The sequence below is a fragment of the Bombus terrestris genome, chromosome 6 (assembly GCF_910591885.1).
Source record: "Bombus terrestris chromosome 6, iyBomTerr1.2, whole genome shotgun sequence".
Classification (NCBI taxonomy): domain Eukaryota; kingdom Metazoa; phylum Arthropoda; class Insecta; order Hymenoptera; family Apidae; genus Bombus; species Bombus terrestris.
Genome location: NC_063274.1, coordinates 17,894,931 through 17,919,197, shown reverse-complemented (window position 1 = coordinate 17,919,197; position 24,267 = coordinate 17,894,931). Strand labels below are relative to the sequence as shown.

The following is a 24,267-nucleotide window of genomic DNA, read 5'->3' as shown; positions in this document are numbered from 1 at the left end:
TCTCTATGTTCTGTACGGCCTGCTGTCTTACATCGGAGATATCGACTTCTTTTTCTTTGATATTGTCGGGTAGCAATAGGTCGTACGGTCTCGCTGTTCTACCGATTAGTAGTTGTAAAGGGCTCGAATTAGTCACGTGGTTGGTGGTGCAGTTCAACGCCAGCGGTATTTCCCCAATCGCGTCTTGCCACGGCCGCCCGGTCGTTTCTACTGTCGTGAACATGTTTTTTCAACGTGCCCATAACACGCTCTACCTGCCCATTAGCTCTACTAGCACCGATCGCTAGTGATTAAAGTGAACTTTAATTCGTTTGCTTTCGCAGAATTCTCGAAATTCTTTACCCTTAAAACATCTTCCCTGATCTGCTATTATCCGGCAGGGACTCCCGAATAAAAATATAGCGGATTTAAGCGCTTTAATGGTGTTACGGGAATCTATCTTACGAATATGATGCAGGTATACGAATTTAGTGAAGGCGTCGATCAAAACAATGACGTACTCCTTTGAATCGCTTTTACCACTCAACTTGCCTGTTATGTCCATGTGGACCGTATACCAAGGTATGCTGGTCTTAGGTATAGGATGTAGTTCGGCTTGTATCTTACCTGAACTAGCTTTCGAAACTTGACAAGCATGACAGTTCTCAATGAATCGGCGAACGTACTTCGCCATCCCTTCGAACCAGTAATACTCGTACTGTTTCTCGAGCGTTTCCTCCCAACCTAAGTGCATAATTGACTGGTGCACATGGTTAATAACAGACCATCTAAAACCTCTGAGGACAATGGGCAAGCAGAGGGTTCCTGCCCCTCCGCTGCACTTTGCGGTAAAGGGTACCTGGGCGCGACTCATAAGTATTCGCGATATCTTCCGCGAGCTCGTCGTTTCGTAATTTGCGGGTGGTTTCTATAATTTGCGGGTCGCGACGCTGTTCGGCTAGTAGCCAGTCTTCCGATATTTCGGCCAGATTGATTTCTTTCTCCGCAATTTTATCAATTTTACGGTGGTCTAAGTCTACGGGGTTTCGCGAGAAGAAATCTACGTGGGCCGTCCGTTTACTATCCAGATATATAATGTCAAAAAAACAAAAGTCTGCAAGTAGGTCCATCACCTATGGTCCCTGTCATTTAAATGTACTCTATTACTCGACGCTTTTGACGAGTTGCAATCCGTGACCACAAGAAATTCCCGTCCATGTAGATAGTGACGGAAATGCTCGACTGCGTTTACGACTGCTAACGTCTCTAGTTCGTAGGAATTATACCTAGATTCCGCGAGGGTAGTTATTTTACTGTAATACTCAATTACTTTGCTTTCACCTTCGACTTGATGCGTCAAAATCGCCCCGTAACTCTCTGAGCTAGCGTCAGTATGTAGTTCTATCGGGTAATTGGGGTCGAATATCATTAACACCGGCGCGTCGGTCAGGGCGGAAACTCCCTGTTGTCTTATTTTCTCGTGCCTGTCTGTCCAAGTTATATTTCTGTTATCTGAGATGAGCGCATACAAGGGTTTCATCACCTATGAGAATTTAGGGATGAACTTTCGGAAGTACGAAGTTAACCCTGTGAACTGTCTGAACTGTGTGACGGTCGTTGGTACAGGTAAAGAACTTAAGGTGTGTATTATACCCGGGTTGGGACGAACTTCTTCGTTATGAATTACATATCTCAAATAGAGCACCGATGTCTTTAGAAAAGAACATTTCGCAAAGTTAAAAGAGAATTCGGCTTTTATGAGGGTATCTAATACGGTGTTCAATCTTTCTGAAGCTTGATCTATCGAGTCGGCAATAATTAGGACGTCATCCAAATAAATAACAACGTACGAATGAGCGAGGTCGCCTAAGGCCTTGCGAATGGTCCTTCGAAAGACGGACGATGCAATTTTTTTCAATCCAGACGGCATCGTTATGTATTCATATTGTCAGTCGGAGGTGACGAACGCTGTATACGCTGTCGGATTAGGGTAAATAGGAATTTAGTGAAACCCGCCGACCATGTCCAGGTTAATGAAGTATCTCGCGATCTCGCGATTTGATCCGCAATAAGGGGTAAAGGGTACCGATCCGCGACCGTAATTTGATTTAGCTCTCGGGGATCTACACATAGTCTATCTGGGCCGTTTTTCTTCTTCACGAGTTACGTAGGGCTCGCGAATGGCGAATTACTGGGCCTTATGATCTTTGCTTTAATTAAAACGCTTATTTTCTCACGTACCGCTCTTCGTTCCTCCTCGCTAAGTCTATAAGGACTTCCTCGTACGGTGATGTTAAGATCAATTAATCGTATTTCTAACCGGGCCTGTATTTACGTGAATACTTAGGAAACCCATAACGAATGAATCTTTGAATTTGTCGAGAAGAGAAATTGATCGACTTTTATTATTACCATGTACATCAGTGTCAACTTCATTAACGTCGATCTCGTTTGCAGCGGTTTCGTTACAGACATTAATTATTTTTGTTTTGCACATAGCGAGGCTATTTTGTGTAATGTTACGTCAAAACCCAGAATTAGAGTTCCGTAACTAATCGCGATATCATATTTTAAATAACTATCAGCAAGGACATGAGAAATTATCTTCAATGTAAAAATCATTAATACACACAATGAACAAATGAGAGGCGTATGTTTAATACAGGTATTTCCTACTCCTCGCATTACTAATATGTCAGACATTCTTTTGCCAGAAAATCTCGAGACCACGGACTCTTTAATTAGTGACCAGTACACGAAAAAACGTAAGCTGGAAGCAATCAAGATAAATGTGAACAAGAGTCAAACTAAACCACCAGCTAGCCAAGTGACCACCTACAACAGGTTCTCAATACTTGAGACTACAGAAGATTCCATGAACACAACCGAAACGATAAATAATCTACATACCCAAAGAATTCCCCCTCCCCCGCCAATATTCATTGACGACGTTATCGACATCCAAACAATGATAAAGTCCATTGAAAAAGATATCAGCAAAGAGGACTACAAGTTAAAAATTAATAATAACCACGTGAAAATTCTGCCGACCAACCCAGACGCCTATAGAAAATTAACTAAGTTGCTAAAAACCTTGAATGCAAACTTCCACACATACCAGCTCAAGCAAGATAGACCTTTTCGTGTGGTGCTACGCAATATCCATCACTCAGTCGACCTAGACGAACTAAAGTTCGAACTTCAAAAGCTCGGCCACAAGGTAACCAACATCAACAACATAAGACATAGAGTCACAAAAAATTCGCTATCGCTATTTTTCATAGGTATAAAACAAAAAGAAAATAACAAAGAAATCTACAACGTCAACCGGCTGATGAACTCCATAGTTAAGTTCGAACCACCAGTCAAAGATGAAATACACAAGTCCAGAAGCAGATATAACTCAAGAGTCAACAACCACCACAACCCATTAGTCACCCAACTACTAGACACGACGGACCAGATCCGCAGACTAAAAAGAAAATACCCTCTAGATTAAATCCTTAGATTCTACTAGAGCCAATAATATAAAACTATTCTAAGCCATGTTATTGTATCACGCCAAATGAAGTTACTGAAAATTCTCAACGAGAATTGATTGTAAATATTCTAATAAATAAAAAAAATAAAAAATCTTAAGATTTATAACGGGTCCTCACGTTAGCTAAACATATACTGCGGAGGTATGTTGACATCTAGCGATCATCTTACCCGGAGGATAAAATCTGCGTGTGGCGAGCCACGAGACAGAAACCATTGAAATATTTACCGCCACATGTCGCTACGACTATTTCTTTTAAGGAGAGGTATAGAGTGACTCTGTGCCTTTGTTAGATAAAACGTTCATCTCTTTGACCGCGGCTACGTTCAGCGACTAATTGTTGCCTTGATCCTAAGCTCACTATCATAAATCTCGAACAATCGGAGTGACATTTGTTTAATCTAAATTACGATATTACGGTATTCCCGAGAATTCAAGGAGAGGTTCCGGTGTTCTTCCATCTCCGACATATATATATCATTACTATATATGATTCACCTGATGAATCATTAACGATATTTCGACATGACTTATGATTTAATAATATCCAAATCTTTGATGATTTAAGCATAACGTTGAATTTACCCTCTTCCTCATCAAATATGCATAGACGCGAAGCTCTTAGAATCTGATCTGCGTTTTGGCTTTGCCATCAATTTCGATGTTCGCGTCAGGGTAATGGGATTGCGTGCGACTTCGACGGGAAGTCGGTGCATCGTTCGATGCAGTAAATTGTGCTCGACATTAAGATAATTAGAAGCTCCTTAGTCAAACGACAATAGGTAACGTGCTACTTAAGGTAATTAATAGATCAGATGCATAGTGAAGCAAACAACGAAAATAAAGGTAACGAAAGGTTTATTGAGCATAGTGACATAAATATTTAGTAATTTGAATAATTAATGTGTAGCAGACATAATGATAGTGTAAATTGATATTCGCATAAGAATAAGTAAAGTTAATAAGCGTTTAGAAATTTGTTAATCGACCAATTCTAGACAACATGTAATATATATGTCGGAGATGTAGGGACATTGGGCCTTTCTTTAGGAAGATTCCCCAATACTTGGGCTCGAGGTGACATAACTGGTTGCCGAACGTAGCCATGGTCACGGGATGAACGAAATGTTTTACAGAGGAGGTACCGATGTTGAGGGACACGCTGTATAAACAATCGAGTCTTGATCAGGAGCAATATTGGTTTACGCGGAACTGCCTAGTTACGGCGCTTGGGAATCTGTTGATATTCCCGATCGATATGTATTTGATATATGTAACTGTATCTATCTGTTATTTTGCAATCTCCTTGGAGAGTTTACTGTCATCGTCTTTGGAGTCAGTCTGAGAGAAACCCTGCGCTTGAGTAAACGTGTCAGCGTGCTATCAAATATATTAAAACGTACAAAGAGTTTCCCGTTGACCGTGGATTCGTTACAGAACCCAAGAATATCGTCAAAAGCATTAGTTATACTTATTGTTTGTTATACAAGTTAACCGTTAAACTAATTATTTACTAAATTGTATAACAAACAAGTTAACCGTTAAACTAATTATTTACTAAATTTTGAAGAACTAAATTTTAAATTTTAAAGAAATATTCTTCGAAGTTCTAACGAAGAATTATCGCGCGCCCGAAATCCTAACGATAACCCGACATATACTTATATGATAGAACTGTAGCAATTATAACGTTACTATCGCTATTTACCATTTTTAAATTTCATTTCTTTCACGTTTTTCTTATTTTAATTCTTCCAAACTAAATACGACAAATAATAAGCAAATTGTCTTATCGTCATAGCTCAAAACTCGCGTAGAATATCTCTACGATTAACGATTCGACTGGTCCGACTGTTTGGTTGGTTTCAGATCAGTTAATTGACCCGAAAATCTAACTAGTTGAATCGTGATCCGCATGAACAGCTAGGGCTATATGCCGCTTTGCTTGGGATAAGCAGATTAATCCATCGAAATTCCAATGAGCCTGATTGCAAGGATATTTTACTGTCCGTTTGACAATTATCGAACGAGAATCCGTAAATGATTAGTAGATTTGACGCTTGTTAGCCGATTTACCATTTCGTCCTAACTATTTTAAACGAATTATATTTGTTTGCAAAGCAAATTTTAAAATAGTGATGAAAATATTGATCAACAATTAAGGCTGAAGAAAATTTTCTTACTTTCATCTTTTATAATGATAACATTTTCCTTATAAGAGAAAGAAATTCGTTTACGATATAAGGTCATTAGTCTAATTATTAGATATATCTATGCAATTTCATATTTTTATGAATGTAACTAACAGAATGGATTTGACATATATACAGGTTTGTTTTGTCCACTAAATATCACATTGGGCATTTTAGCCTGGATATTTTATATTATCTTTACATATTATGTGCATTGTATGTATTGTTACATTTTTCACATTCTAAATGCATAAAGATGAGCAGTTAATTTATTATTTTTATCTTTTTACATGAAAACATTTTTTTTATTAAGAAAAGGAAATTGTGTCTATTATGTAAAATATATGATTAAAGTGAATTCGGTAAAGAGGCGAGGGATAATTGAATCGAACGCATTTAGATTACGTACTTATTCCGAATAATTCGTTTGAAAAAAGCGCATTATCATAGATTGCATAGAGGAACTCTGCGAGATTTACGATTACAACGTACGCTCGAAATGACCATTGAATATTAATGAGATTATCAGAGTAAGCTAGGTTTTACATATACGAACATTGGTCCGATATTAACTTTTAGTAGAATTACCTCAACATAAATCGAACGCATAACAAACAAGATATAACTGTAGGACGATAACCATAGTGAAATTGGAGAAGAAATAAAAGGGTGAAAAGATATCTTTTTAGGAAGAATATTTTATTTTCGCCGATAGTTTTAATATTAATTGTTTTTTACTTTTACAAGCGAATATTTAAATTTTTAATAGCTTATATAGGAAATCATTAACTATATGTATGTAATATGTAATTTGTTATTATGTCAACACGTAACACGTAACGTCTTGGGGTTTATTTTAAACGATGTATACTTAAATTTATGACTCTTTTAAAGGAAGGAAAAGGGGAAAAATGAAAGTATGAAGTTTCTATGGAAGAAAAGATAGGATAGAAAGTTGCAAGGCTAGCAAGATAGAGCTTGAAGCCCAGGATCTACTAGCGGTTTCATTAGTAAAGCGTCCCAGTACTGTGATAGTGGAGGTGAAGATGCAGGTTAGAGGATGTACAGTGGTTTAAAAAATGGATTTCCTAATGTTCATTAAATAATTTTACCAGACGAATGTTATATTAACAAAAATTATATCCATTAATAGTCTATATTTACATATATAAAAATAACAAATTCAACGACTATTGTTAATAATGCGTTATAAAATAATAACATGGTAAGCATAAAGATGAAAAACGTTTGAAAATTCTGTATCGTCATAAAATCCTTCTATAGCGACGGTACCATCACAGACGCATTGTTCAGAAATGACAAGCAGCTATGACTAACGCTTAATGACACTTAAATTCTTTATTGAACCGCTTTATGGTCACTTCTACCAACAACAACGCGTATAATTAATCGAACGACCATCACAAAATGCACAAAACCGATTCTCTTGAGTACCACAAATGATAATAATCTTTGCCCGTAAAATAATTTCATTTATGGTATATTCACGTGAACTCATAAGTATCGATGAAAATGGGAGTTGGTGATGAATAAATTGTTTGAAAAAATTGTCGGCATACGAAAGAACGGAAATACAAATGAACTTAACCCAGACCGTCAGGAATGTAGATGACATCCAGGATAACTGAGAGAAGTGAGAAAAGCCGTGGCTGGTTTGAGACCACGAGCTGAAGCCGGAACTAGTGGTACAGACAGAAATGCACTGGGTCGCGAGCTTAGTTATCCGCCACGAGAATTACCTTCTGCTCGTCTGATTATTTTTATCGCTTCTCCGGCCTTTTTTAACGCCCCAATTTTAAGACAGATTATAATCTGGTGGGTGTTTAAATCTAGGCCACCCACAGATCAACTGGTCTCGGCCCTCTCTTCATGCGAATTAGATTCGCCACGACAAGATGCGATTGCACGAATAACAGAAACGTACCCATAACTTATGACTTTTCTTTTTTCTCTCTTGGTCCCTTTGAAAGATGCTGTTTTTAATATGACGGCTAGATTGCGAATGATTATGCATCAGCGGGAAGTTTCAAGATGCAAAACTGAACAGAATATACATAATATGTAAAAATATGTAGAGTATTCCAATATTTCAAACTCTGTCAGAATATTCTACGGGTACAAGTGCGAAAAATTTGTCATTCAAATACTAGACGCTTTATATTTTACTTTGCAAAATTGATTGATTTTATGCTATTAACGAACCAATTTAATGAAACAATACAACGTTTGTCGAAGTGTTAATTACATGTCCATCTGTTCCATGCAAAAACGAATCTATTAATTAATCAGATTGATCTGAAGATAAATTAATCGATTAATCTTGAACTTTGTTAGGGGAAACAAACTCATAAATTAATGAAACAGTAAATGTGAAGCTTCGTAATATAGTTACGGTACTTCGTTTCTTTGATAAATGAATTTCGTAATTAGTTACGTCCGAATTATTCTAAAAAAATTACACAACATATCGAATCTTGTATGAAGCATGGCAAAAGGGAAGGATATGATTAATCACTAGGAAGTCTGTTTGAACACTCAATTTGTTTCGTTAAAATAGTTTAATTATTAAATTGTATTTTTTGTAGAGATAATGAATTACTATATGACTGAGAAGAGATGTATGCAAACAAGTCGTTAAATACTTCTCTGATTCTCGTGAATATTGTGACGAAATGGTACAGCGTCCAACTGTTTTATCGCGTTATCTCGCAAAATTCATGTTTATCACCAGTTTCATAATCCTCTTAAAGTCACTTGGGAGTTTTAAACGGAACTTCGACAGAAAAGTCGAAATCGTTGACAGATAAAAGGGTTGTCATTATGAAACCGGCTGCAATCTTGTTTAGAAGTGGAGGCGGGGCACAAGAGGATTGTTAGTTGACTATTTAACACAGCCAGAAGTTTCTATAAACGATCGACGCTCGACGTTATACTCATAATATACACACATCGTGTAACTCGGAACAAATTCAACTTCGCGAACTTTCATTTGCGTTCGTTTAATTTATAATGCGTTTATAGTAATTGCAAAAGATATTGGTACATATTTTTATTTTCCCTTAAAGTGATTTCTTTATCAGGTTTTTCATTTCGTTTTTACCGTATCAAATTTTTATATTCATTTGGAAGTACTACTATATGATACGAAATTTAACATATCTGAATATAATTAATTAATGTGTATATACTAATATTTGGTATGCCAATGTCATTTGTAGCCACTGTACTTGCGTTTACTTTACAAAGTGATTAATGGAAATTGTAATTGCAGATCTCTAATCAATAAAGCGTGTTTACCGTGTTAAAAATTTATCGCGAATAATTTTGAAGAGTAAGTAACGATATCTATTAATATTTGTTAATATTATTGTTAGGAACATGATATATTTAGACTGTACATGTGAATCTGTGTGTAAGTGTCAGAGGACGTATAGGTCTTAGTTGGGACAAAAGACAAGAATCAGTCGTTAGAAGGATCTGGAAGAGTCGGTTGACAACAAGTAGGATTTCGAGGTCTTTAGAGCATAAGATATATGTTAACTGTAACTATAACTGTAACTATATAACTGTTATGTGCTAAATAAAGGGAATAACTTGTATTTCCGAATCCATTCTATATCTTTACAATTATCAACGTACTCATGAAATTTAGAAATCATTATCTAGCGACTGTATAAGAGACAATAATTATTTTTCTCGTGTCAAGTTTATCCCTTTGCACCGGATGAAAAGCTCTGAAGGACAGCGACTCTTCGATAAATTATCTGAATATTTACTAGCGGATTTGTGTGAATTTGTGTGTGGTAGATTGATAGTAAGAAAGTAACTTACCTCACTCGCCTCATCAGCGTCATCAGTTCCACGGATGAATTGTACCTGCAACAAAAATTTTACTTTTAGACTTATATTCATGATAAAATATGGGACGTGTTACAAGATACGAATTCGCAGCGACAGATGAAACGTAAATTCGTCGCGTACAAATTCGTGGCAATTCTCGCGTGGCTTATTAACGGTTAAAACTTATTAAAATCTCAAATTTAAGTAATAAAAGGTTATTGGAAAGTAAAATAACGATTACGCGATTATTATGAAATGAAAATTTCCAAGCACAAAAATCTAATCGTAAAATAAATATTAGAAATATATATAAAAAGTTGTGAAAATAGAAAACGAGAGAAGTTGGAAAAAATGTCACGAATTTAAGTGAATCCAAATTCTATTTCATACTTTGATAGCGAAAGTTAGGGAACGAAAAAAACAAAAAACGTTTATGAAATAAAAGTTTCGGAACGCACAAATTCAGTCGTAAAATAAAAATGAAAAAGATATAGGTTTGACAATAAAAAATCGAGAAAAATGGGATAAAGAGGTGTCACCAATTTGGATGAATTATTCGAAGTTTATATCATGTTTGCATGTAATAGAACGATCAAGAAATAAGCATGCTTCGCTATATAGGCTCGGATGATCGATGCGTAAGCCACTAATCTCGCAGCGGATAATCTCGAAAGCTTGCATAAATTAAATTGAGAACCTAATACGAAAGTAGGATAGGCCCATTGTACTACGTGCACGGCTATCGTTTTCGAAATCGTTCGAATAAACGTTGTTTTTTATTTCCTTTGTAAAAATAGCAGAAACACCGTGAAATAAATGTGATTCTTTTCTTATCGCGGAATTTATGTGTCACTGGAAACATCCATTCAATAACAGAAAATGATACTGCGTTTCTGAGAAACGATCAATTGTGTCGTATGTGTTCAGTATCGAGTTCTTGAAAGTTGGCTGTTTTTCGCTGTAATTTTACTTTATGTTATTTTTAGTGAAGTCTCTGGTGAATTTTGACTATCCCAACATTTAGGTCCGATTATATAATCTTCTTTGATTCAACCAATAGGATTTGATTATCTTAAACAGACTGTTATTCTATTTACGAATAGTTGAAAACAATGTACAGGGTATGTTAAAGTGGATAATGCGATTGAATATTTTCGTAACTGACTGTATTTCAATAAAATTTGATTACCAGCAGAATTCATTTGGTGTATTCAACATAAATGATATCTTCAATTATATATAATTTTAAATATGTTTAAACTGGCAATAAACGAAAACTTATTATATGTAATGTAATGTCAATATAATTTAAATCTAATTTGAACTATACTTGTAACTTTCATCTTTCTTCCAGCACATTTTCAGCTATTCTAGCCACATTTACGTAAAACTAAAAAGAGGAAGAAAAATTACTACCTTTCCTAAATTTAAAAGAGAAATCCCTTTCACGAATAAGAAAAAGAAGAAAAAAACATGAATATAAAAGAGGAGGAAGGTCAATCTAACGCCATATGTAGAATTTCCGTGACGGTCAACGAGTTTCGTAGGAAGTGCTCATAAAAGAGAGCTTTTCCGCTACACGTGAAACCCATTTGCCATTGAAAATCATCTGGTTAAAATCTCGGCGCGGATTGTTCGAAAGTACTTCCCTCAAAACCGACATTACTAACGGAGTAGAAATATTGAGAGATGATATCGGATTATGTTTTTGAGCTGACGACCTCATTATCTCACGAATCCTCTCGAGAAATTGATTTCACGGGCATAACGTATAACTCGTGTTTCGTGCAAGGGCTTGTGGCTGGACTGTTGTAGGATCTCAACTGGAAATCCTCTTGAGACAACGCATCGTGTCGACGTTGTGAATCGTGATGGATAACGTGAGGAGGCTGACTTGAATTTCGATAGAGATTCATCCTGTCTCGGGATTTTCGAATATGTTGTAGCTTCGAATTGCGAAAGAATCGACCGTGAAATTTCTGGATAAAATGTATTACAGTCTACTTGTGGATAGAAGTGTGCATAATCGTGTGAATAAAATCGAATTTATAAAAAAATAAGTTTATTTACTAAAAATTTGAGTTTTTAATCAATTCAGAACAAATGTAAAAACTTGATGAATTTAAAAATTTGCATTTGAGTTTATTGAAGTCAGGAAAAGATAATTATTCTGTATTTTTGTGCTATATCCGTAATAATTAAATAGTTATTCTATATTATTGTGTTATATATTAAACTTTCCTGAAGGCAACTGTCTTATGTAAAACCCCGTAGAAGATTCTTCTCGAAGCATTAAATAATTCACGGACTATTAACCTCAGCAGTTTAACTTGGAACAGCAAAGGTCACTACGGTATTAAAACCGTGTAAAAAAAAAAAAAAAACAGCGCAAGATTACGTTACATTTTTTACGTGAGTAGTTGCACATTGTACATTCATTGTATTTTGGTCTGGTCTCCGTCTCTCATTTTACGTTTATACGGGTCAAAGCTCGGCCATACGAACCGTGCAATCTTTTTTCCACGCTCGGTATTCGTTTTTAGCCAAATTACTCGGCCGCGTCACGTTGCCTGCTATTAAAATTGGATTATGCGGCGGAGATTCTTACACGAAACGTCAACGTCGTTATTCCACGTAATTATGCTGTTGAAGCGTTTTTGTCAAAATTGAATAGCAGAACAATAGCGTTGCTGTTCTCCGCGAAATTGATGTAAATCGGTGTTTTCCGCGTTCGTGCCGATGCATCTAGTCCCGCTTATGCCGTTTACGTGGAGATTTTCTGTCTTTATTTGTATATCGCACTGAAAGACTAATCAAGTTGTTCGGATTTAACTCTCTTGCTATAATAGATATGATCAGTAAGTGTCAACTTTACATAATATTCTTCTATCCTTAGTTAAATTTTATTGTTATCGTTATTGTTGTTTTATTGTTAAATACAGTCTTCATTGTTTTATTTAACATTTGATGGATAGTAGTTAGGATCCGTTCGTAATCCCAATGTTTCTACGAGATAAATTCTTTATCTGTAAAAATTGTTGTATGTCAGTGGCGGCTGAAGCCAATGTTACTATCAATGAATCATTTAGTGAATGCTGACTATGACCAATGATAGGGGCGATAGGGTTATATATCTCCGAAATAAATTTGACCCGTTTTTTGTTTCACCGCTTCGAGCAAGCCTGTTCTCCGACGTAAAACAGGAAATACCGCCGAACCCGCATGGTAAAATGAATAATGCTTCATTGGAGCCTGGACAACCGAAATAACTGCACGCCAAAACGAGCTTAATCCCATCGATGCATTATTCATCAAGTGAATTTTCTAAAAAAATGAACTGTTTGCCTAGTTTCAAAACAGTAACTGTTGTTTCATATTTGAAAATTATGGAGTTCGTATTTTAGGAGTTCATAATATATTCTATTTTTTGAAGTTATTACCAGAAAATCGTAGAATATTTTATGATGAAATAATGAACAATATACATGTATAACAAAGAGACTAATAAAAATGTATAATTCTTATTCTTCATTTAACGCTCATTATTGTTCACATGTTTGCAATTTTCAAAATTCAGTATGACAAATTTGCAAAATTTAATATCGCACTATCTCTTACTACCTGAATTCTTTATTTTTCTGCTTGTGATAAAATGCAATTGCTCTCTTATTATACTGATGTAATTTAAACTTCTCACACTCCATATCAATGATCTCTACATCGAAGTAAAATCTTATATTATCATGAGATTAGAAACAAATAAAAATTCGGTATATTAATTTGATCTAATACAGGAAACCATTCATTAAGAAGGAAAACAGTTACACGTATCCTTAAGAGATTGGTACGTACTGTTATCAGAAATTCAACTCCTTAAACATAACGCGTGTGCTACAAACAATACACTGTACAAACAATTATCTGGCTGCAGAATACATCGTTTAATTTTGACTCGTAAACATTAAGCGTGTAATCAACAGAAGCTTTTCGATAGCCCGGCTGTTTCCTGGCAACAACAAAGGTAATTCGAGAGGCAAAAGGCGACAATCCACGAAACGAGGGCCAAAACAAGATACTAACGCGGCACTGTTTGCTCGTTGTACGCTATACAAATTGTAGTCATGTAATTAAAATACGAGTCGCAATGGAAGTTAGATTTGGTTTTATTGATGGAAAGACAAATTTTTATGAATTTCATTTCTTTTTATAATGATAACGATCTGTTGGAACAATGCGACTTTATTATCGATTGTTTCATATTTAAAACTGAATCTTTCTTTGTCAAATATAATTTTATTTCGTAAAATTATGGTATTTTTTGTAACATTTGTATCTAAATTTTCTTTTACCCATCACTGTAGATAGATTCTGTGCATTTTTGTATTTTCAAATTTCCCATAAATATATAAAGGTATTAATTACTACGGTAATAAGATTTAGTCGCATTTTGTTCGACTATTTTTCTTGATTTCTTATGACAGAATTCATTAACTGTTCTACATTTGACAATCATGTATTTCATATTCGAAAAATATTGGTTTTAACCGTCAAAATGTAGCGTAACGTAAAAAGATATCGAAAAATCAAGCGATGAATGCTGATTTAAATTTATATATAAAAACGATAATAAAGAGCTGTTATATTAAACTTTTACCAACAGTGATTTTATCATTTAAAATATTATTTAATATAAAGCTAGCAAAATACATAAAGGTATCTAAAGTCACAAATATACAGACTTAAGTATACAGGATAAAATATTTTTTGACTATTTCATTCAACGCATTTTATCTAATTAGATTACATTGTCGTATTTTTACGTACATTTTTACGTATTCTGGTTCTATCATTTCTGAAACTGCGTTGATTTCATTTCCGTACTTTCGTGGGACTAATTATATTAAGTAGATAATTAAGTTTGACAGGTGGCACCGCAGAATTACGAACTTTCACTGAATTTTATGCCACAGTAATGAGCTTTTCCTTTTTTCAAATGTATAATGCTAAGGGTTTAATTTTTCATTAAGGAAGCAAGAAAAATCTCTTTTAATAATTTTATTACAGCAAAATAGATATTTAATTAATAAAAAAATTTTTCTCTATTTAATCTAAAATAATATGACGAATGTATCATTTGAATCATTTAAACGTATAATTTTTAACAGTTTTTAGCGAACAAATCATCTATTCTGTACCTTTTATGAAATTTCTATAAATTCCGAGGTTATAAAAATATGAGAGTAATTGAAAAATATTTTTGTTTCTCCAACTACAACGAAGACATTCTTATTATACTGTGAAAATTTTTTTAGGATGAAAAATTTATTTTTAAATATTCTAATCTCATCGAAGAAAAATACCGCAATATAGCGTACACTCGCAGTGATAGGTACATTTACCCCATACTATCCAAACATGAATCTAGCAATTGGTCTGATTTGTTTTCTATTAAATAGAAACAGGAATATCCATTTTTCGATATAGGGGAGAAACCAAAATGTAAAGTGCAAAGGATTATTGCAGATTGGCATGCCACATTCAGACATCAATTGCCACGTTTTAAACGATACTGGTGGTTGGTTAAAAGGTTAACAGGCGAGATATTCAGCGTTCGGTTGACCGGGTACGTGGTTGCTATGAAAAGAAATGTTTCGATCAATGAAACATACGCGGTCGTGCATGTACATGGAACACGCGGTGTACCTTCTAATGGATATCCTACCCTCCATGAATTGCATGGATTGATCAATAAAGAGCGATCACCTAGAACGGGCGTCCTTCTTCGCCTTGCGTTCGTTGTGTCGGTCTACGAGCGTAGTTCTATCTACCACTGACTTCTATGCAGAAATTTCCTTAGAGAATACAGGAATTCACGCGATGCCGCGGGAGAAATTCTAGTCGCGATAGCTATATAATTTTAATAGGTCGATAATGAACGGTAATTGTTGCTATTTCAAGAGGTTCGGTTACATAATTAATAATAGGATCGAACAAGTTAATTGCGTTCAATTAGTTACTTTAATAATTATGTTCACTTAATCATTTTTGGAATAAAATTGAAAAGATTCTTTGGTAAAGAGTAATGTCAAAGAGAATGATATTTCATACTATCTTTTGAGGGGATGGTGAAATCAGAAAGAGCAGTGGAGGTTTAAGAAATGAGTGGAAATTGAAGTTTGAGTTAAAAGGGTATTCTATATATTTTTGGAGATAGAAGAAATTGTAAAACAGTGGTCATATATAAAAATAATGTGAGAAATAAATATTCTTCGTATTTTAAAGTGATGTTAAATTATATAATATTTTAAGAAGAAACTTTAAAATATGCGCAAGCAGTAACTCGAGTAATCGCAATTCAGAGGCTGCGTTCGATACAAGTTTGTAGAATTTCGAAACCTTTCGAGCGTAAATTCTACGGTTGAATTATCCGAACGAGATAATTCATTTGCATAAATAAATAAACACTTTTGAAATGGAAATATCTCATTTCCAACATTTTATGGCATTTCATTTTACCTATTCGATATTAAATTTCAAAAGCGCATGTATAAGAGATTCGAAAATGGATTCAAAATGTTCTATGGATAGTTATCGTTATGATGAATGTGCATTCATACGCATATTAAAACATTAGGTAACAGTTATGTACAAAACTTTCTACGTGAATTAGTTTTTAATTCCTATTGCCGTTAATCTTCAGAACGAATCTTCGTTTTGCACGATTGCATACCAAATATATTCGTAAAATGTTCAATTTTATATAACAGCCTGGTTGACGTGTTTGATAAAGGGCCGACAAATAATTTTATTCGTTAATTCGTCTAGACTGTGACGTTTAAAATGACGTGCTAAATTAAAATCTATCATTTATTTTGTTTCATTTTTAATTCTTGACTCTTCCATTTCTAATAAGTTATTAAAAGTCAATATACAAGGAACATATACATCGTGTTTTTTATTAATACAGATTACCATAGCCTTTGCTTCCTCTTTGTCCAGTGAAAAGTGTTGATCTCGTGAATTGTGTAAAATATATATCTTGTAATAGTTATTTGATTATATCAAATTCTATTTTAATATAAAATATTATTTCGGATAATACTTTTCTGTGTGATTTTTTGATAGATATGAGTTTTTATGGTCGGTTTACAAAGCGGAAGAAAAAACTTGTATCTTGTAATATCCTTTATCATACAAATTGCTGTTTTGAAGCAAGTGTAATACCTTATTTGAATATCTTTTTTTTTGGACGTATAAATTTTATAATTTGTTAACAAATTGGCTGAAAAATTCTATTCTATGACGGTCTTGTTATTACACGAATTCATATTTAGAGCAGTATTTTTTATTTTCTTCGTTGAACATGAGTTTTCTTTACAAAATTCTTGCTGTTTATATTAAAGCATACTTAAAATATGTAATCCTTACCGCGACAACGCCCAATTTAAGAAAACGGCGCTTTCTTCAGCGCGGTTCGCTTACGTAATAATTCTTCCCTAACGTTTTAGGGAGGAATCTCAAGTGCCGTCGTGAAAGCACTATAAACTGCAGTCCGTTCTATAAATAATCTTTTTATTAGCGAAAGAAGCAGCGAGGGAGGAAGTTTTGAGTTACGCGAACCACTGCGGCAAACAGTGTTGGGGTACAAAATACCTCGGTCAGATAACGATCCTTTCGCAACGATGTGAAATATACGAAAATATGGAACTCCGTGAACGATACAGGACTCCAGCGGCCATTGGTGTGTCTCAACAATGTATTGTCCTTCTGAGGCTAAGTCAGAATCGCGTCCTACACGAGTTTATTTTCCTTCATAGGTATTGGAACGCTTCTATTTCGCACAAAGCGTGATATGAGAATCAAAGGAGATGTAAGTGATTTTGTCTTCACATCGAGCAAGTCGTATTTAAAAGTTAGAAGTCAAAGAGTTAGCAGGTAAAGTGTCTATGAAAATTAAGTTATACATATTTATTGCTTGAAATATAGCAAAGTTAAATTTTTTAACAATTTCACAGTTTCAGAATTAAACGTTTGAATTAATTTTTAATGGATCGAAAACTAAACAAATGATTAATTTATAATCATAAACATTTAATGCATTTCATTTCCTAGATCATGAGCTATCGAAAGTAGAGAAAACTATTTTATTTTGACTCTAATAATTGTTTAGCAATCGACGTTTTATGAGAAAAGGTGGTATAAAATATGACGCAATGTATTCTAAAAATATCTTAGTGATTAGAAAATGCATTTATTTTAGATACAAATTAAGTTAAGATAGTTTTAAATATACACTGCCAATCATAAAAATATTAGAATACATGTCGATATTTAATACAAATTGAATGCTCTTCACTGTTTTTGTTTTCTAATTATTTTATTATAAATTTATTATTTCACTTGCAAATGAAATAAAATTTATTAGAGTTTTCCAATAGATGTAATCAAGTACTATTGCTTATGGTTATGTAACAGTGTATATTAAGTTCGTCTCATCCTCGATGACAATCCATTTTGACACAAGATACATATGTAATACGTATGTATAGAAAGAAGCTTTCAACGCCTCGAAAGGTCGCGCGAGTGGCGAGTGTCTGGTAGCTTTCGAAATTCCACTATTTATCACGACCCCCGTCATGTCAAGGGATATAAGGTTACTGAGATTTCTGCCTTCTCTTTTTTTTCTTTTTTGCTTTAAGCCACCTCGGCGAATCGTGATATTTTGCGATTTCTACGTGAGATGCTGACCGATACTTTCTATCGGAAGAATAAATGCGATTTGCAGGGATTTTCCGCGTGTCCACTTCCGAGAAGATTTGTGGCGAGCAATATATGATGAATCGAATACGAATGACTTCTGTTGAATTGCTTTGACTAACCCGGAGGAAGGATTTGGAGAGAGATATAATTGGTTGAAGAAGTATTGGAGTATATATGGGAAAGAATTAAGGGAGAAGTTGGATTATTATGTTTTGGTTGAGATAAGTTCATTTTTGGGTATAGTGTATTAAAGAGGATATATGTGCAAAAGTAATTGCTGGGTTTAGCTTATTTGTATATCGCGTATATATTTATTACAGTTATTTAGTTATAGCTTTATTGGACTAGAAAGAAATAGTTATTAAGCGAATAAAAATTGAAATTTACTTCTTTTCGTTGATGCGATTGGAGATTGTTTGGGTCGTTGAATTGAAAGTTGTGTTTCTTTTAAAAATTAAATGCTTGAATTAATTTTTAACGGATAGAAAAATAAAGCAGGAATGATAAAATCATAGGGAATGTTTTAATATTGTTGCAACGAAAATTAAAGATTAATTTTAACTGCAAACGTTTGCACAGTTTATGGTGAATGATACGAAATCACAGTTGTGTATTTCTTACAAAATGAAATTGAAATTTATAATGCGTGATGTTTAATAAAATGTCATGTGGAAAAACGTGGAAAAAGCCGAGTTTGTGAAACACTTGTAATAGCTTAAATTTTTTTTTGTATTATTTAACGAGAATACACGATATGAATATGTTTCGTTATATCGTGTTTCATGTTACCATGAAGTTGGATTTTTATATTTTTGGCACGAGGAGTGTTTTTCAAGTAGAACAGCTCAACTACTAACGAGACCTTTAATGTGCCGCTTTTTGTATCAAAACAACATTGACAGGAATTTATAAAAAAATCATATCAAATAAAATCTCCAGAAAAATTTATAAAATTTATAAAAAAATCATATCAAATAAAATCTCCAGAAAAATAGAAAAAAGCTAAGTGGCATGTACTACAGAATGCTAATGTTATTCACAGATAATTGAATAGAAAGACCCTTCAACAGATGGTATTTTGCTATATTTTTGTTGAAAATATCCTTCATAAACATTTATTACATTCTTTAATAGTATTAAATATTTTATTTTATTCTGCTCTCGTTATTTTTTTAAATTTAAAAGACGATATTTTTGAGAGAATATCGAACTGCAAGTAGAACTAGTCAACCATTTATGAGATTTCGACCTATCAATTCGCTTTAATGGAAATCAGTCGAAAAACGAGATTAATATCGAACAAGAATGAAAAAGGCTAAAAATAAAGGCAGAAAAATAGGCGTATAAGAGAGTAAAGCGCTATAAATATTTCAGGAGCAATAATCCTTTATCAGCTTTTTACCCGCTCAGGCGATAAGGAATTTAATTTATCAGCTGCAATTACATCTTTCCGCGTTCTAAGGCCAGTGATTTCGTGTTGAGATGTTTTCGAACATTCCGAAAGAAAGAACTCTAGACAATCGTAGTATAATTAAAAAAACAAGGAGAAGAAGAAATATGAATTACGAACTCGATCAAGACAGTTCTCTGTTATAATCATTTTAGGACCGAATACTTTTGACCTTTGGAAATATATTTGGGCTATGTAGAACTCTTTTGTCAATCATCGACGATAATTATATATTTTTTTTCAATTTCGTTTTATAAAGGAAACACAACGCAGCAAAATTAGAATTAATTTTATCGACGATGAACACATTTTTGGTTCAGTCGGTTAATAACTTAAAATCATAACATACTGTAATAGAATATTGAGCGTTAATTAAAACTCTAGTTAATTATTATTTCACACGCTTCATAATTTTCTTTTAGAAATTTTTATGAATTTTTTCACTCGATGATAATTTTCATACAAATTAAATTTCCCGTACGTCTTCTAAAAGTTTATGGAAAACAGGAATTCCTTCTTCAAGCTGGTTTATAATTCTTCGTTAAAATCCCAGACAAATTAAGATCTATGATAGGGGTTGCTTATTAACGATGACCGATTACACTCATTGATATAGCTATACACACATACCGGGTGAATTTATTTCCACGAGTGTTGATCAGATAAGGAAGTAGCGTGTTGCCGTTACAAAAAACTCCCACATTAACGTAGTTTATTTAGTATAGGGGGTGGCGTCTAAATCAGATATTTTCCTATAGCAGTCGGCAAGGTCAGTTTAGGGGGAAAAATCACGCCAACTTTTTGCCTCAAGGTATTTTTTAATCCTGGCAAACTGCGAGTCTCCTCTTTTTTTAAACTAATTTTTTGAGAAGAGAAGGCTCGCTTGTTGCTCCAATTTTTCCATAAAAACAATTAACGCTGGAGCTATCGGAATAGTTAAAACAAATTTACAACTGTTTATGGCTATTTTTATAGATATACGACTCTTCATATGATATGAATGTATACAATATGTCTTTATAAAATATCGCATCAATAGAATAAACTTCTAAAAAGCTTCTTTCTTTCCTTTCCGCATTTTCTTCCTATCGTTTTATGTTTGATGTCTTGTTATATCTTATTCTGCCCCGTCAAATATCAGGTCGATTTTTCTTTCTTACACTGTTACGTTATTTTGTTGCGCGAAACTGTTAAGTTACAAGTAATGACATTTTCTTCTTTTATCTTCGAAGAGAAGAAAAGTAATTTCATTTTGGTCTTTAATCGATCGGATGCTTTCCCTTTTATTTTTCTGCCACATTCTTAGTCTTATTGTTTCAAGAATTTCGACGAAACTATTCTCTTCGATATAATCTTGGATGTTAAAGTTTCTTCCTGGTAATCTTCAACATTTAATTCCAAGTTTATGAAAACTTTGGATATTTAAGTTGTATTAACCGTATACTCGAACCAACTTGGAAGGAGGTAGAAGTTTAATATTATTAAATGTAACTAGAAGCTTGCTGCTAACATACAATTTCTATAAACGATATAGGTAATTTCATTTATAGATAATAAAAGCTCTTAAAAGAAAAGGAACTTATATATTTAATTATATCATAAATTTTGTTTTTGTTATCAGCAGCAGAGGGTTCTATCTGCTTTAGGTAATTTTCCATATCATGTTTTTGCTTCTTAATGTCTATGATTGTGGGTTTTCAAACACCATGTATTTTTACTAATTTCGTTGTACTTACACTTCCGAGTTTCCTAATTATGTCTTATTTTGTTCTCATAAAATATTATTAGTTTCATATTAGATTCTAATCATCAGAATTCACTCGATCGAATAAAGAAATGAAAACATTGTATATAAACACTAATAAAATATGTACATATTTAAAACGAAAAAGAGCGTTCGTTTCTGGGGAATATTATGTTCGAATAATAGAATGTTCGGATATTAGGCTATTCGAATAATGGGTATGCGGATAAGGGGCGTAACTACTGTAAATTATACTTCAATCGAAGAAAACTTTACTTCATAGATAAATCTTCCGCTCTATTCGAATTGTCTTTTCATCGAGCGCAAGCCAATAGCACGAAAAAGCAGACAAACGAGGCAGTCAAATCACGAGGCAGTCCCTTTCGCCTCGTTCTGGTTTCGAAGTCACCCTCCCTCCGACCTGTATCCATAAATCTGAGCGTGCTTCCCGAACAACAGACACGTATCGCATTTTTCATTCGGAGAATCAGATACAGATTCCGTGGACAATGCGATCTATGCATTCTCTCGGAAACGCTACTGCAAATTCCCGAAACGATGTTTTCATTCGGAAGCCAACAACGGGTGGTAAATTCGACCTTGAACCCGTTCCAAAAGACAAAGTTCGCGGTCGCCAACCTCCACACGTTTTTGGTAACGGGCGTGGCACGTTGCAGAGTCGTCACACGAAGCATTAATCTTGACGATGAAAAAAAGTCCTTCAGACCCGGTGTTTCCACCCGGGCCTGTTCTTGTATAGTATCCGGCGACGAATCGCGAGCTCAACGTAGAATAGAAGGTAGCGAAGTCGAGCCAACGTGGCTCGTTTAATTTAATATTTCAACCCCTTCCAGGTCGGCCTTCGGTTCGCTCCACCGCACTTGCTATTAACTCGACGCCACTCTCGAGCATCTCCATTAGCTATTCCTTCGCTTTTTCCCTTCGTCTATCCTCCGCCCGAATTTCTTATTTTTTACCCTTCAAACCTGTCCTTGTCTTTTTCCTTATTATTATCTATCTTCGTCGTAGCGACGTCCCCTTTCACTATTAATAACTTTGCCGAGCTTTCGTGAGCTTTCGAAGGTACCACGAAACCAGAGGAATACATCTCTCGACGGAAGCGGCGCTAGAAACGAATTTGCCAAGGTCGACAAGTTATTTTTGCTACGTTTCTTCATTTTCGCGCGACAGGTCAAGGGTCAGGGGGTGTCGCGGAAAAAAGATTCGTATACGGCTATTATTTTTAGGAACGACTGATGAATTTCCTAGTGGGCCTTCGGTCTAAAGTAATTAGTGATGTGAGGTGGTGACGGATTGGTTGCAACAAGAATTTCTGTGTAAACTAGGTCGGGAATTAGAAGAGTTGTGTGGTCACTGTATTGGTATCAGTTTCTGAGTTGATTTTGGAATGTTTTACGTGCTACGAGCTGATTAATGGTAATTGTAATTTTGGACTCTTGACTTGTTAATATTTTCTATGCTTGTAAATCTGTTTAGTTATAGAAGTAAAATCAGGGGCATGTATGATGCGACAAACTAATGGTAAATTCCAATTTAATTCTTTGATAAAATTGTATTTGACACGCGCAAGTATAATGCGGAAAAGAAAATTTACACTACGAAATAAAATGACAACTATATTGCTTTATAGCATTTTTAGACAATAATAACGTGGGCGGATGTGCAGTTAAAAAACATTCGTAAAAGCTATCTGAATTTTGATGATAAAAAAGCACGAACGGAAAGATATATAAAAGGAGCTTGTTAATGTTAAAATGTTGTTAATTAAAAGAAGTAACAAGTATAAAAGAGTAGAAAAACCAGCAACACATTTTTTAATTCAAATGATTTAAAGAACCTTACGAACGTGATAAATACTAATTATGAAAAATATAATATTGTTAGAATTTAACCCGATTTCTGTGCTACCACATAATTTTTTACTTGGTAATTTAACTTTCTATGAGCAGGTTTTTTGCTTGTGAAAAGGCAAATTAAAATTAATTGCACCTTTTTACCTTAATCTAGAACTTTAATAACTTAATTCCAGTATAGTGGTATACTGATAAAATATAATAGGACACTGAAAAGCAAGTAAAATGAAATTGGAAAAATAGAGATATAAAAGGGAGTTAAAATGCACAAAAAAAAAAAAAAAAAAAAGATATGGAATTGTATTTTAAATATACTACGTCATAAAGTATCGAATCTGTGATGTTTTTAAAATATATCTAGCTTCATTGAATAACATTTTATCTGAGTCGGACGATCTACAATATTTAGTAGTATAGGAAAATACAATATATACGTTCTTGTAAAGTGAATAATGTTTACGTGTTAAATGTGGCGAAGCTCTTTGAGCAAAGACAAAGGAGTTAATTATGAAAGAGAAAATACCCGAAAATGGAGCCATGACTGCAGTCACGAAATTCCTGAGAATCGTAGGAATTTAGATTAACTTTTCGTGTTAACTCTGCAATTAAATTACACACGTCATTAAACTTGTATGCATACCTCATGCCCTCGTGCATTTGTGTGTGTTCTTGTGCTGTATAATAGTTATAAAACAATTTGCATGAATCATTAGTGATTCATCAGTGAAGCAATAAATGTTTTATAATTTCAAATAAAGATCATTTGATGCACGGTGTACAATGTACATATATAAAAATTTTATTTTCAAAAAATTGTAATGCTTTAAATTCGATGAAGTTAAATTTACCTTAGGTTTCAAGTTATT

At 34.1% G+C, this 24,267-nt stretch overlaps 1 protein-coding gene and 1 long non-coding RNA gene across 2 annotated transcripts in view; one reads left to right on the top strand and one right to left on the bottom strand.

The window, feature by feature from the left end:
* LOC125385323 overlaps window positions 1-3,056 on the top strand; it is a 28,214-nt gene extending 25,158 nt beyond the window's left edge. The window contains exon 3 of the long non-coding RNA XR_007224423.1: window positions 2,694-3,056. This is a non-coding gene — a long non-coding RNA (uncharacterized LOC125385323). The remainder of the gene's footprint in view (window positions 1-2,693) is intronic.
* A 6,364-nt stretch (window positions 3,057-9,420) lies between these two features.
* LOC100645855 (5-hydroxytryptamine receptor 1-like) overlaps window positions 9,421-24,267 on the bottom strand; it is a 199,640-nt gene continuing 184,793 nt past the window's right edge. Inside the window, exon 6 of the mRNA XM_048406567.1 lies at window positions 9,421-9,609. Within this exon, the coding sequence (XP_048262524.1) occupies window positions 9,421-9,609 (189 nt within the window). The remainder of the gene's footprint in view (window positions 9,610-24,267) is intronic.